Below are 16,095 nucleotides of genomic sequence, written 5' to 3' on the forward strand. Positions count from 1 at the left end.
GTGGCTCGCCTCCCTTTAGTTACAAGCAGGAGAATGATTGATAGATTGCAACAGTGATGGGAATGACACAAACAACTCACAAAAATGTTTCTCTGTATTCCATCCTATACTTTTTGCTCAATATGAATCTTAGTTAGGGTTCTTTGATGGGTTTTAGTACTCTAATAATTCTCTCATTTTCTGTCAACTACTACTTGGTTTAACACATTAAGAACCATATGTTTCCTCTTTGAGGGCAAAGAACTGTGGAAAGTGTTATCAAAACTTGCTGCTTTAATTAAATTCTCTCTTGTTGAACAAGAAAAAATGTCTCAGTCTATAAAGAGTGAATACTGAGGCATTCTTGAAAATAACGGAGGGGGGGTAGAGAGTTGCAGAGAGCGTCCTTGTATTTGTAGAACCACTGACGACCTCTGTAATAGGTCACATACTGAAATCCTCACAGTACAAGATGTTCAAGCTCCTTGTAGTCTGAAATTAAGGCCATATTTCTTCCCCATCAGGGGCTTGTTGCAGTTGTAGGCATTTGGTGAATTGCATGATGAGATGTGGGCAGTAGCACTTCTTACTTGTGTATGACTTTCCTCAAAGTTAGCTAACGCTGTTTTCCCTCTGTACAAATTCCATCCATATGTCTTTAAATTATGGGTGGTTATCCAGGGTTCACAATCTCTTGAGTGCATTGATTGCCAGCATAGTTAAACTTTGCAGGTTTTTGATACAAAACAAGTGTAAGAGATGTATAGTCCTGAAGACAGTCATTTGTGAAGTGCAAGTAACTAGAATTCCTGATTTAAATGTTGTGGCCAAGATAGTGAGTTTTTCCCGATTATTGTGGAATTCTTTAGCTTATTTTTGTTTGCTAAATAATAATGTGATGTAATAGGTTAGTGAGTATTCTGTACAGAAGTGTGTGAATTTACAGCACACTAGCTCCTCCATGCAAAGTCCTCATGGGGTGCTCTGAGTGTGCACTTGGTTGGAGTTAACTGTAATCCACAGTAAATTATCCTGCACAAAGGCATTCTTAGTGAAAAGTTTCTGATCTGGATATTATCCCCTCTGCAGTCCTGTACTGCACCATAACATAACCATAGCAGTGTAAAGAGACTCCTGATTTCCTTTGTATTTGCTACTTCAAAAATCCATTTTTCTTCATGCTCAATAGACCACATGAACCAAAGCTTGGCAAATATTTCTGCCAGAAAGTACTAAACCACAGTGCTTTTTGTGATGTGCTTTCAAGGGTAGCTGGTAGACTTGAGTGATGCTTTTCCTCCAATATCCAGTCTTCTGCTAATCAATGCTTTGCATAAATATTGCACTCCAGGCTTTGCATAAATAATGAGGCCCTCCATAGGCCATGAAGAGAAATGGTTCTCTTTAATTGGTGATGCTTAAGGACTTGTTACAACCTTTACAAGACTTGATCAATATGTGGTTTTCCTCATCAAGTGCATAAGAAGCCTTAATGAATAAAGTGGCAGCTGGTCTCCAACTAAGTAAGCTGGTCTCCAACTCTAACTGAACTAGAAAAAATAAACAAAATTATGATGTTAATTGTCCTTCCTCCAGACTCGTTTCAACCAGCGCTTCAGTAACCAGGATTTTGCCTTGGATGAAGATGATGATGATGAAATTGAGAGAACAAGCAAGTAAGAAGCCTGTTTGGATGTGCTATATATGTATAGGAGAGAAGGTAACAAGTGTTATTCAGCAAAGTGGAGTTTGAGTGACACATTTTTGTCCTGACCAGGCTGCTAGCTTAATTCTTGATCTCGATGATGTCAAGTAGTTTAGGATTTAAATCTGCTTTAAAATGAGGGAGAAGCTATTATATCTTTTCATTATTTATAGTGTCCAGAAGAGCTTGACATAATCCTCAGTCTTCACAGCTTCCAGATAAAAAGACTACATACACAAAGAAACAGCAAAATATTCATCAACATGGTGGGCAGTGACCTCAGCTAATCTATTCTTTAGGGCTTGTGTTGTGGCCATGACAATGGGACATTTTTTGAAGGATCTGAAAGATAAGTAATGCCTTGGAGGTTTTATATCGAGGTCTTCCTGTATGAGAACTAAAGGGAAACTGTTGAGGCTTAAGCTGCGTTGAGGCATTTTCTGAATTCAGGAGTCAGTTTTTGATAATGAACATCTGGATGTGAACCAGAAAGGACATTGAAAGCAAAATCAAGCAGCTTAAGCTGTGGTATAGCAGGGAAGAGGGAGCTAGTGAAGTGTTAAAAGGATATAATGAAAACAGTGAGTCATGGAAAACAGCCTTTATAGCAGTATTGATAGACAGAGGTAGGAAAAGACTGTGGTAGAATGGGGGTCTGAGATAAGGGTATTGCAATAAGAGAGGAAATAAGAGCAAAAGCACCAGTTCTCCTTGCAGATAGACAGTAGTCCAGTAAGTCTGCCCATGTGGTGGAGCAAGAGTTGCCACTAGAGCAATTGTTTGGCTAGGCCAGGAGGCAGCTAATGGTAACTGCATCTCCACTGACACCATATATCTGTGTTCAGGAAAATTCTTGAGTAGAAAGATATTCCAGGTTTATGTTCCCATTCCAAGGTCTTGAAATGCATTCTCCTATGTCCTTTTAGAAGTGGTTATAATAAAATGGCTTTTGTGTTCCTATCTGATGGAAAAGTTTTTGTTTTCAGGTTATCATCAGAAGACAGTGAAGAAACTTCTGCTTACTTTTATGATAGTGATGGTTCTGGTGAAACTGGAATAACTCAGCATCAAGGAGAAATGGACTTGCTTGGAGAGATTCTGGACACGCTGAGCACACACAGTTCAGATCAAGGAAAACTCTCAGGAGCAAAGAGCCTGGATTTCTTTAGATCAATGGATGACATTGATTACAAGACTGCGGTTAGTCTTCTGCTTTCATTTGAAAGACAACCCAAGTCCATTTACAGTGGACTCCTGCTTGTGGAATGAACAACATGCAACTCAGACACTGCAGCACAGTCCTTAGAATTGCCAATGTGTCTTCCTAGGGCTACATGACAGTACACTCATGCTGGCCACTGTGTGGTGGTTTTTCACCAGCCGAGAAATTGTCCAGGTTACTAAGTCATCTTGGAACGGTATTTTTCCCTTAAAGCAGTAATGACATAGAGAGTTATGAGTAGTATAATAATTTACTTAATCAAATAGTTTAATATTATATTTCTATAATAGAAATCATTTTTTTTTTATATATATTTCTTTTTTTTTTTTTTTTGCTGTTAAATCTGTTAGGCCTTGAGCTGATTTAGGATTTTTAAATGCAGTTTAGAAGGCATTTTCATTTTCACCTTGTAGCCTCAGACACTATAGTCATAGTGATATGGTGATGTTTCCTTCTTGATTTAAGTCATGGGATCCAGGTGGTAATTGCACCTGAAACACTGCTGTACTCCAGAGTTTTCTAAGAGGGCTCCTTGTTCCTGTTTTAGGTAGACTTGCACTGCTCCTTTAGTGTAAACACACTGCTTGCCTGCAATTTTAAAACCCTCACCAAGTCACTGCTGTGGTATTAACCAAAAAAGCATTAGTGTTTTTAAAAGCATTTAATTCCAGCACATATCAGCTGTCCAACACTTACTTGTGCTGAAAGGGATCCTATAGTAGAAGATTTGTTACTGCAGCAGCGAATACTGATGCAAATATTTATAAAGCTTGTAAAATTTTATATTATGAGTGTCACACAGGGGTTAGATTAATAAAATGCCTAGTTTTGTTTGACCAAAGAACTTTAATATTGAAAGTTGGTATAATTAATTACTGAAGCAAAGAGGAAATGCCATCTGGTTTTAGTTTTAGTCCCCTTCCCTCTCATATTGTGGATACAAACGAGAAAAGTGTGTCTTTGTTCACTGTCAAAACTGCTTTTGCCAAGACTGAATGGACAGAGGAGACAGAAATTCTTCCTCTGTACCAGGCAGTCCTTAGGCTAAGAGACAGTGTTCTGTGTGGAAATGTAAAAACACTTGGCCTTGCATTGTGTCTGGGATAGTTGTTTTGTAACACTGAGCCCCAAAGGGGATCCATGATTTAGGAACATACAAAATCCCTTCCAGTACTTGTGTTTCAAATATGCCAGTGTAGAGATGTTTCTTGTGACATTAACTATAAACTATAAACACATGTTTTTTTTCTTTCAGAACAAGTCAAATGCACCTAGTGAGAGCAACCTTACCCTGCTCTGCAGCTGTGCTAATGACCAGGCAGAGTGGAACCTCGGCCAGGATGACAGCGTCCTCCATGGGAAGCAGCTCCCCCCGTCGCCAAGGAAGCAAGTTGCTTCTGATGGCCAGAGAGAATCTCTCTCAAGGCTGGAAGAAGAAAAGAGTGGCAAAACCTTTACTACTGACAAGATGGACACCACTAGTATGACATCCCTATCTCCAGTACGACCAAGTGCCCAGTTTACTTCCCTAGAAAGTTTCAAAGCAGGCTTTTCTTCCTGTCAGTATGCAAAGCCTAGTGAAACACTAAGCAATACCTCAGAAGATCAGCTCCCAGGAGGTCTTGCTCAACAGCCATCAATTCTGGTCCCTTGGGAAAAAGGTGGTAAGGAAGGAGATGAAACTCCAGAAGAAGGTGGACTTCTTCAAGAAGTGGTGTCATTATGTAAACTGAATTCTGCTTTTCACTATGGTTTAAATATTTCAAAGGATAGCTTATCCAGCAGTAGCAGTGGAAATAAAACGTAAGAAAAGTATGAGAAGAGAAACTTGACTCCCATCAGAAGTTAAAGGGAGACTACTCAGGACTCCGTGTAACTCCATATAACATGATAACCAAAAAATGAAAAGGAATCAGAGGTCTTCAGTCATAGAAATATTTCTCTTCAGTTGAGTATGCATTTTCTGCCATTGGACGTCCGCTTCTACGTTTACTCAGTTCATTTGTTGGCTGTAGTTAGGTCCACAAAATGGAGCTAAATATATGAATGCACTCTTAAATCAGGTACTAGTTAGTCTCTGTGTTAAAAATACAGCAAGTGTATGGTGCTTCCTAGCATTTGCTTCCTCTAAGCAGCAGGAAGGGTGTCGCCTAAAGGTAGCCAGGTTTTGAAGGTACTATGTTAAATCCCATTAAGCATGAAATGAACCAAGCAATCTGATTTGTCTGAAATGTACTAATGTTAATATTTGTAATGAATAATAATTGCCTTAATCTCTTGGGAAGAGGTTTAACTATCTTAGAAGATGAATGCAAATCTACAAAACAGCAATAATGATTTTCCATGGCAGGAATTTGCTTCAGCAAAGGCGGGGGGGGAGGAGACTTTTTTTACATTAAGGAATTTCTTGTGAATATAACTTGGAACTTACTCCAAACTAAAACTGTGGCTCTGTCTTCCAGACTTCAAAAAGGTAGTACGTGGTTTTCTCTCTTCTATAAAGTACATGAAGTGCTGAATTATAATGTGACATTTATTGACTTCTGTTTACAACTAAGACACTTTAAAGACACATTATCCAGTTTCCCTAGGTAGACTAATTCATCTAAAAATTCTCAGAAATGAAAGTGTAAGTGGAATTGATAGATTTCTATTATTTTTTATTTTCTGCAGTTTAATAGTTGGAAAACTAATTTGTGCCTAATTTGTAACACTAGAAAGCTAAAATTATAGACTCAGTTTGAGACTGCATATATCCAACTCTCATTTTAGCCAAGTTAACAACCAAAACCTTCTTTCTAAATTCAGTGAAGGAGAATAAATGGTCCTGATGTATATTGTATTTCGAACAAGCATTTGTCCTCCTTCTGGCAGTGTTTCTGACAAATATTTGGATATTTAAAGTCTGAAAATTTTTAATGCTCTATGGAGCAGCTCTTTCATTTTTAAAATTTTCTTCCTCTTTTCTTTTTCCACCTCATCATGCATACCTTGTCTCTACAAACAGCTTAGGACAGAAAAGACAATCAGTTTCAGCAGATTGGGATCGTCAGCTTTGAGGGATATTTGTGGTGCAGTTAGTAGAAATAGCACATGGGTATAAAATGAACCCTGCCTGAGAAGAATGTTCTGCTGCTCTTCTAAGTCATGAAGCTTTTTTTCTTTCTTTCCCTCTTTGGCTTGAATGATTTCTCTTAATCTCAGTCTAGGCCTGAGTGAGCGCATTGCTGGGGTCAGTACTTGGATCAGATTGTGCTTTAGTACCTTAATGGTAGTTTGCAGCAGAGTTTCATATCGGTTGCCTCATTGAGATTTATTAACTCATTTTCCTTCTGGCTGACACAAATGGAAAGGGGTTTTTTTGGCTGCTTTCTTAAAAGGCAGCTGACCTAAGGGAATTGCTCCATATTATGGCAGAGGCACTGTTTGAAACCTCATCAGAGAGACTCAGTATAGTCAGACCTGGGGTTTGTTAGCACAAAGTTTCAGCTTGTTCCAGAATGAGAAGGGCCAGTACTTGCCACTGAGGATGAGCCTCCAGAATTAATTTTTTTAATCAGAGCAACAGAGCTAAAAGGTTGTAAAAGTGCAAATTTTGCAGAAATATCTGTGTCTGATCGAGCATGAACATTCCGGAGGGCATTGCTGGAGAATCTGTCCCAGAGCTAGCAGTTGTACATCCAGAGGTCTGTACACCAAACTATTTGTTTATCCTTTGGTTTCCTCTTGTGCATCAACATGATATGTTGTGGACTTTTTTAATAACAAAAAATGTTATTTGGCAAAATATTTTGCACTATTAAAAGTTGAAAGTATCATAAAAGTAATAAAGATCTTCACTCTCAGCTTTCCAGGTGGTCAGACCAGGTGGCTCATGTGCTGTTCAGATGACAAAGCTCCAGAGCAACCTCGTGGTTCCTTGTTTAGAGCTGGCATTAATGACTTGATAGAAGCCATTCTTCTCCCTTGCTGGTACTAAACATTGCCCAAGCATAGTGCTGCAATTGTGTCTAAGAGAAGACAGGCAATACCCAGGTTTTTGTTCTTGTAGCACTTCTCACTCCTTCTCATTCATCTCCTTGCATTTTGTGATGAGAATTTCAAGATTCACGTTTTCTTTTCCTCTGCATCTCACATGATGTTTCTGTCCGTGGTTCAGTCTAAGTGGCTTTGTTTTCTTCATTTATTAAAGATAGTAAACAGTATTGATGTCTTAAGGAGTAAAATAGAAAAAAAATGGAAATTACGGCCATCATTACTTTCAAAACAATCAAACACCTAAGTTCAGGAATGCTGCCAGAAAATGGTTTTCAAAAATGAGTCTCTAGTACAGGCTTAAAATCTTACTGGCTTTACATGGGGGTTAGACACTGAACAAATAATCACAGAGGTTGTCCCATTCTCAGCTTTGTGGAATAAATATGGAAGCCATGTGAGACTGCCAGTATTCTTATAGTTTTTATAAGGATCATAAAATTGAAAGTTTGATAGTGGAATCTTTCAAAATTGAGGCATTGTAGTAATAATTCCCGCCTTCATGGAGTGAAAATGCAGGCTGAAAAGAAGTAAACAGATTAAATAAAAGATGGTAACATTCAACTTAGAATTATTTTAATTTCAGTCAAAATGTTTCTGTGCTTATGCTGCATTGTTTCCTTACTATTTACAAAGCCCATAGTTTGTTTACACTCATTAAATAGTATGTCTTTTTTGGTTTTGAACCTTGTATGGGTTCAGAAATAGCTTAGTCTTATATATATGTTGATTTTAACTGTAGGTACATTTTTTACTCTGTAATATACAGAATCCTTTTCCACTTACTATCAGTGATTTTTTAAAAAGGCTAATATTTGTGCCTTATTTAAATAGAATTGCCAGTTACCAAATAGATAAGAGTCCAAACTGATATTACTGGTTCAACACTCTTGTTCTCTGTCCTTGTGATAATATAAAACTGTTCATTGGCTGCATATGCAGTATTTTTATTACCACATTGGGTTCTATATTAAGATAAATTTTCCAGGTCCAGTACTTTGCAAGTTTTATACTTGTATGCTTCTTACTTGTGGAAATCCTTCTAGTGTCTTTGAAAATCATCAACACTGATCACCAGCTACTGGTGAGGACTGAATTCTGCTCAGTCAGAGCTCCTGTAGTCTTCTTCAGAGGCATCTCTTTTCTTCAGGATCTCAAAAATCTTCCCATCTCTCCTGTTTAAGGGAGATACCAGCTTATTTGATTAAGCTTTGTGGTCTGTTACTTACACATAGGAACAAATTTCCAATGTAGAAAGTCAAATTAGGACTTGAAATTAATGTTTTTGAGGTTATTTTGCATAGATGTCTGCCTGAAATGAGCTGTATCACTCATCTGGTTTGGGAGGAAAAAGTAAGGGCAGTGGAAGGAGAAAGGGATTCCTGGCTTGTTCCAGTGCAGTGTGGTGAAGCCTGGAAGCCCACAGGAGGGATAGTAACTTTGAAGAAATCCAGATTTCAGTTCTAGCTCAGTTACAGTGGTTCCAGCTCAGTCACGTAGGCAAAAGTCATATTGCCTGTGGAGTTAACCCCCTGTGGGATTTGCAGAATGGATAATACGTTGTCCCAGTCCAAGCCTTCCCAGTCATGTGTACAGAGATGTAACATGGAAAACTGCAGATATCCAGGGAAGGACTGTGGATGCAGAGGTGATCCCTACCCACCCTCTATGCATGCAGAGGGCAGTCTGTGTAGAATAGGCAGTGGTTTGCTCTTCCATCTCACATATTTGGGCATCATGTAGTTCTGAAAAATAGACTTGTTCTGAAGAAAAAATGTAGTTGTAGAAGTTGTCATAGAACTTGTTGACTGAACCCTTCCTTGTCATTTAGCATTTCAGTGGTGCTGCTGCTGTTGGGGTGGGATCATCAGAAACTCTCGACACTGGCTGAAGTCCCCTCTCAGGCATTGTAACACAGACTTCAGGCAGAGTTTTAGACAAATGCTGGGTGCTTCTGAAAATCCCACCCAATCTATTAGAAGAGTGTTTTAGACCTTAAAATTCTGTTTTAGGTGTCTTTTCAGGTTTTAGGATGAGCTAGTTTACAACCTTGTGTTCTTGTAACCAATGTAAAGTCTAGGCAAAAGAACAGTTAAACCAGGTTTTAAAACAGCTTCTCTTCATCCACCTACAGTCAATCACATTCAGTCCTACAGAACAACCTTTGGTTGGTGCAGCTGTCTAATAGAATTGCTAGGAGCATCTAAAATACTTTCTCTATGCATGTAAGTAATCAAAGAAACATTTCATGCAATAATCAAGTGCCAGCATAAGGCCCTTTTGCAGATGCCCCCTGTGTAATCCTGACTGTACCCTGTCCTGCAGGAAGAACCCCTAACCATGGACTTCCCTGACTCCACAGGGAGAGTTCAAGAGGAGCTTTATTTCCAAGGAGTTAGCATCCTCTCCCTTGGCACCAGCCTCTAGTCCAGGTGCTGTGAGACTCCAGCCAGTGTGTTCCCAACAGCCTGAAATTTCAGGCTAAACAAATGTGGCAAATAAAATTAAGCCTGAGGCAAGCAGCTTCCTTATTGCAAAGCTCAGGATGGTGAAGGCTGTCTGTTCCTGTGGTGTTGCAGTAAATCTGTGAAGAATGAATGTAGAAATAATTGCACCAGCAAAACCAGTATGAATGGTGATGTGACTTGTCTTCGGTAACTTTGCTGCTATTAGGCGTGTTTGTCTCTGCCAGGTGCTGTTTACTTGTTAGCAGAATCTGAGCTGACCAGAACATGTCCTCATCTTCACTCCAGGAGCATGGACCACAGCTGGCCTAGAATTCATGTTCCTCTGGGTGTTGAAAATAAAGGAATGGAAAGGGATGATACGGTTTGTTTGTGCAAAACCTTCCTTGATTTGTTTTGCAATATCTGTTCCGCAGTTTCAGTCAGTGGCCAGTTGAAAGTACTTGACAGGTCTTTTTGAAAGCTGCTTCACTTATTCTTGTAGAGTTTCCTGGTGAGTCCACAGCCACCTCAGTCTAGAGGGCCATCCACAACCCACGTAGGTGGCAGGACCGTTGCCATCCTCTGCTGGGTTGGAGTATGAAGCGGGTAACACAGTTGGAAGTTACTCCAAGGTTTACTGTAGTAAAGGGTACTCAGATTGTACTATTACACAGGTCGATACTAACAACACTTGTATTTAGAATCCAATAACAGTATTAGCATTTGGAAAATAAGTTGAGTTCAAATACGTTAACATTTATTACAATTCTGTGTGAATTAACATTCTTTCTGTTAAAAATAAGGGAGCAACTTGGTTGGGAGGGGGAAATGTGTTGACTTTCAAATCTTCAGTGAATTTTGTGCAATATTTCTCCTTGTTTCAAATTAATTTAGTAGTGCACATCTGCTTTCATGCAGATCCATGAAATTGTATTTTTTAGAAATGTGTAAAATTACATGTAGCTTTGAAATATGGTTGTATGATAAAAACATGAAGAAATATATTCTAATGAGGCAAATGTATATTTCCAGTGACTGGGAGTGATTATGGATGTCACATTCTGTAGAAATAATGAGGCCTAAGCCAATGTTCACATACCAGTAGTTCCAGTTAACTCTTAAAAGTAAAACCTGGTTAAATTGAAGTAAGGTTAACTATTAGCATTGATGATGTTTAGTTTATACTTTGATCACTTGTTTATCATGGATAAAAAGTTGAGGTGTTAAGCATTGCTTTTCAGGACCAGGAGTGAGGTGAGAGTTCACAGCGATGACCACAAGAATTTAGTTTGTGACATCCCTAATTATCATAAGTCATTACTTAAAATATCTACTAATGTTGCCAGTGTCCTTTTAAGTTTTTGTAAATTAATTTCTTTGTATATTGATGTACATTTTCTTTTAACCTTTGGTTTTTCTTTGAGACCTTCTTTAAATTAATTTACTTGAATGAGGCAATAAAGCACTGTGGAAGAGCTAATCTTGGTGCAGCTTGCACACAAGCACATCATGTCTGTTACTTCATGATTTTTGAGGAGGAAGGGCAATTTAAAATGCTTAGTTGTTTGGCAGACTGACAATTTGTGTTTGTTATTTTTAAATCTGTGTCAGATATGATGAGAAATGCCTCATGGAACATGGACATGGAACAAAGCAACATCATGTATCTTGATGCTTCTAATTTTTTTTTTTTTTTTCAGAACATTTTTTTGGTGACTGTTGAAAACCATTCCCAAAAATGGCCCTTATTGTGAGCCTTTAATACTTAAAGGAGAGGCATAAAGTACAGGACACATTGAGATGTTATTGAAATTTTTAATTTAGAGATTAAAAAAACCCACACACCAAACAACCAGCACTGTCCTTACAGTTTTAAAAATTTTGTTAGTTACTGACCTTTTAACAAAACTAGAGCCAAATTTACTCCATGCTTTTGCACCTTCTGGACTACTGTTCAAAGCCACCTCGAGAACTGTAATTCAGACCTTAGACTACTGTTAGTAGTGCACTGTCTAGATGTATTAAATGAGCTGTGATGTGTGGTGTGGTTTGTTTTTTCTTTTTCCTTCCAAAGTTTGTGGCGTCAGTAGAAGTTTTCAGTGAATTCCACATTACCATAAAGTGCCCAACACTGTACTATAAAATAAAATTTAACAATACCAAAATTCCTTGGGCTGTGCAGGTTCTTGTTTGATGGGTTGATCTGAGCAGCATTTTTATGCATATACTGTATTATTTTGGAAGTTTTTCTCCACTGAATGATCATTTCACTTTCTCAAATACAGAGAAAGCAAAATGTGTTTATTTGAATGCAATAATGAATTGATTAGTGCAAATGTTAAATGTTGATGTCCTTTGAAATTCCAGTGGTATTTTGCATTTTTAAAAAAAACTTAGCTAATCATTCCTTTTTGTTAAACGGCTTTTCTTGGCCTCTAGATCTTCAAGTTATTGCCAAAAAAGTAGATATATTATCTTACTTCATAGGTTAAGGAATTTACATATTAAGGAGAGGCTGTGAGCAGAAGGTACAGTAATAATAACTGATGGATGCTATGGTTTGGACCTTTCACATTAGATGTTAGAAAAAGTACCAGTAATTGTGATAGCACCAAGTATTTTCATACTGTTCAGCCAAGTACTGTCAGAGAGCTCTTGGGGATCTTGCTGGTGAGGGAGAAGGGGTGCCCAACCTCCTGTGGTAGCTGTGGTGGGATATGATGAGAGGTCAGACTGTGCTGCTGAGAGGCACTGGGACCTCCCCTTTTTGCAAACCTGCTCCTGACGCCCCCTGCTCTTCCTGCCCCGCTCCCCTCGGGCCTGGCTCTGGCCCCTCTGGCACCTGGTGGCCCTGTTGGGCCGTGTGACCACAGCTGGTGACCTCCTTCACGCCCCATCCTTGCTGCTGCTGCTGGGGAGAGGCTGCTGCAGAAAGCCCCTCTTGGCTTTGGTGGCGATCAGGAGTAAAATGAAGGTGGGTTTCATTTGTAACTTAGGTGGGCTCAAGAACCTGTAAGAGGTTAGCTGACCCTCACTGGTCTCTGCTGCTCCATCCTTCTCACGGGGAGGGCTCCTGGCTCTCCCCAGCTCCAGCACGGAGGAGCTCCTCCGTGGGCTGTGGGTGGATCTCTGCTCCCCACGGACCTCCCTGGGCTGCAGGGGCACAGCTGCCTCACCATGGGCTGCGCCTTGGGCTGCAGGGGAATCTCTGCTCTGGCGCCTGGAGCACCTCCTGGAGCAGCTCCTGGAGCAGCTCCTGCCCCTCCCTTCTCGCTGACCTTGATGTCTGCAGAGCTGCTTCTTTCTCTTCTCTCTCTCAGCTGCCATTGCACAGGGTGCTTCCCCCCTTAGCTGTTATCCCAGAGGTGCTGCTACTGTGGCTGATCAGCTCAGCCTTGGCCAGCTGTGGGTCTGTCCTGGAGCCGGCTGGCATTGACTCCACCAGACATGGGGGAAGCTTCTCACAGAAGCTTTTTAATGTAGTTGCAGGTGTATGGCTGTAATTCAGCTAGAATTTCCCATTAAATGGCTATGCAGCATAATCTGATCTGTGATTCACTCTTCTAAATTAAAAGCATTTTGATATCTTATGCAAACCATAGAGACTGTGGTTTCAATATTTATACAGTCCACAACTGATGAGAAAACTACAAATTATCTTGATCCAGAAAAGTGAGGGTGTGATTTCAACACTTGCCATTAGACCTGTGCTAGCTTACTGCAGCCAGAAGAGTGATGCCAGCTGTGAAGAATGGTAGCAAAGGGGTCCTCACTGCTAGATGAAGCATAGCACATCTTGCAGTCATTTCGTTGCCCACATTTATTCAGCTGTTAAAATGACAGCTGTGAAAACAAAGTTTTTGTCATAGATCCAGGTTATGAGTCAATTGAGGACATTAGAAAAGCAATCTTTGCAGAAGGAGTGGAAGGTATGAAGCCTTTCAGGTAAAGTTCACCTGCTTTCCTTAGTTTTTTTTCTGAGGGCACTGAGAGTGTGGTTGCAAGTTGCCTTCTGTGGATGTTTGAGTTAAATTCTTTCAAACCTGAGAATGAGAAAGAGGTAATAAAAGGTAGTCTAAGTTGGCAGATTTTACACAGATGGTACAGCATCCTGTCGATACAATACCAAGTGTTTGTGAAAAACTCTGAGGGGTTTGGTGTAGCAGCCACATGGTAGCACCCTACCTGTGCATGGTAGCACACCTACAAAAGCTGGCTCGTGTATTAGGAGTTGTGTCATTTGAGGGAAAAAAGCAGCTCAAAGCACTGTTTTACTGGGCACTTACTTAGGAGGAGAAATCAGAAACTCTCCTCTTCATTAGTAACTTCTTGGTTGGTTGTGCTTCAAAAGCAGATGAGAATTGCTTTTGCAACTCACTTTTACTTTGACACAGTGCAGCTGCAGCCGATCCTGAATGATGGACAAAGCATTTCATTTTCATTCTAGGACTCACTGTGTGTTAACCTCATGTTTACAAAATGAAAAGTAACTTTATCAAATTCAGGGATTTAGATTTTTATTTGATGTGACAAGCAATATCAACAACAAAAACCTAAGCAATGCCTGGAGTGTTGTTGTGGGTTTACTGGTATTCTGATAAAGCAGAGTCGAGTCAGTCTGCAGGTTTTCACCAGTCAGAAAAAAATGCTAACAGCTTCTTGCAGTTCAAAAGCCCAGAGGCAGTCAATCCTGTTGGAAATTCTGTATGAAATATAAACAAGTACTAGTTCTAAAAGCAAAATTTGGGAACCACATTTGGAATATGCTATGGGCTGTATATTATTTCCTTTCTGTGATTGCCTGTTTCACATTCCTCCTGAAAGTCGAAGGGCTGGGCTTCTGATGGTGTACTGCTCCACTAATTTTTTATTTTTGGGTCCACTTCTTCTCTCAAATAATTGTCACTGAAACATGGGGAACAAAGTGGAAACAAACCCCAACATGCAGCTCTAAAAAAGAAAGGTTCAGTGTGGCCTGAAAAGAATCTACTAAACTTAGTTCCAAGGCTTTTCCTGTTAGGTCTGTTGGCTGTTTTTAATTGTTAAATCCTAAACTACTCAGTTTCATGGATGAGACACAGTAAAGATGTTCTCTGCCATGCAGAGCTTACACAACACTCATTTGCCTACAGAAGTTTGATTTCCAGGTGTGTATAATTCTATGGATAACCCAGCTAAATTGTGATACTCTACCTTGAAATGTGCTTTGGAAATTGTAGATACAGCAGAAAGTTCTGTCTTGCCTACAGACCTCAGCTCAATTACCCTTGCATTGGCTCCACATTCAGTAATACACCACTTTATGGAGTCAGCAGTGTTCTGTTCACTGTTCCTTTTGAGAAAATAACCTGTTAGTATAGTACCACCTGTTTAGCAATGAGGAGGATTATGTACTTAAAATGTTCAGCTGAATAATACATACAAACATCTGACATTTGGCCTGCTCTGAGAATAGGCGACATGCTTATTTAACGATTTCGAAAATGTTAAAATGGTGAGGTAGAAATTAAAATGTCATTTAAAAATATTTGTATTTAATTTATCTGATTCAGTCCTATTCTACATCTCCCCTTGGCATATTTGTATGGGGGGTCACGGTAGCAGTGTGACACCACAGATACTTTGAACGATATACTGAACATTGTTGGCATTTCAGCCTAATTAGTTGCATCCTATTTTGTGATTTGTCTTTGGTCCTTTGGGTTGCTGGCCCAGGATTTTTTTTTTAACCTTTTTTTTTTATGCTCATCATTGTCTCATTTTAAATGTCAACAGACCAGTATTTGTGTAATTGGTTTTTTCCCCTTACTTCTTTTCTCCCCAATGTCATAAAATTTGACAAGCGATTTCTACATCTTAGGCAGGCTACACAAGAAAAATACATCCCAGGACTGACTGACAAACACAAACTAACCCAGTCTGTGCAGGTCTTGAGTGCAGCCACATATTTTTCTGGCCAGTGGTCACTGTTACCCATGGTTCTAAACCAGAATGATCTTCTCTGGGGCTGGTTTAATCAGTTGTGCCAGCACTGGCCTGCCCTGAAAGGCAAATCTGCATCTTCTCTGTTGGGCTCATTTCTCATGCAAAAACTTGCTGGAGCTTCCTTCTCCCTGGGGTCAGGTTTATCAGTTGTCTATGATCCTGCCACGGATCCCTCTGGAAGAAAATGCTTGGCACTGGGCTTGTTCAACAGGACATTGAGGTCTTATACGTTCCAGAAGGAAAGTCCCAAACTGCTGGTTTGCTTTAAGTGACCCTTGCTTGATGTAGGGTTGTGCCCAAGGGAATATTTAAATCTCTGGAAGAGCTGCAGTCACCAACACATGAGGATGCACTGCCAGAAACTGAGGGAGAAGAGCAGTGCACGGGTTTGCTTTTTTCCTGCTTTGTCACTGGGATCTGGGTCCGGGTTGCTCCTTTTGTGGGTGTTTCTAGGTCGTTGTAGGCAAGCTGTGAAGCGCTGTTCCCACAGTGGTGCTGCAGGCAGCCAGGAAGGAGAGCCTGGTGCTTTTTCCTCCGAAATACTCTTGGGCTCCTGGCTGGTCCTGAAGTAGCTGTGGTACAGGCAGGGTGCCCTGTCTTGCTGGATGCCCATGGGCATCCTCTCCCTGCTTGCTGAGGAGGGGATAAGAAGCAGCTAAAGCTGCATTTATTTGTTTAAATTGTTCTGTCCTCCGAGCAAAAATACGTGGGAACGCTCCACA

The 16,095-nt window shown here is 40.0% G+C and overlaps 1 protein-coding gene across 2 annotated transcripts in view; it reads left to right on the forward strand.

Moving 5' to 3' along the window:
* Positions 1-11,556, forward strand: part of DENND1B (DENN domain containing 1B) — a 153,702-nt gene extending 142,146 nt beyond the window's left edge. For both annotated transcript variants that reach the window (XM_039555816.1, XM_039555817.1), the window contains 3 exons: positions 1,576-1,655; positions 2,671-2,884; positions 4,162-11,556. In XM_039555816.1, coding sequence (XP_039411750.1) covers positions 1,576-1,655; positions 2,671-2,884; positions 4,162-4,713 — 846 coding nt within the window. In that variant the 3' untranslated portion in view covers positions 4,714-11,556. The remainder of the gene's footprint in view (positions 1-1,575; positions 1,656-2,670; positions 2,885-4,161) is intronic.
* Positions 11,557-16,095: the final 4,539 nt, after the last annotated feature.

The sequence above is a fragment of the Corvus cornix genome, chromosome 8 (genome assembly GCF_000738735.6).
Source record: "Corvus cornix cornix isolate S_Up_H32 chromosome 8, ASM73873v5, whole genome shotgun sequence".
NCBI classification, from domain to species: Eukaryota; Metazoa; Chordata; class Aves; order Passeriformes; family Corvidae; genus Corvus; species Corvus cornix.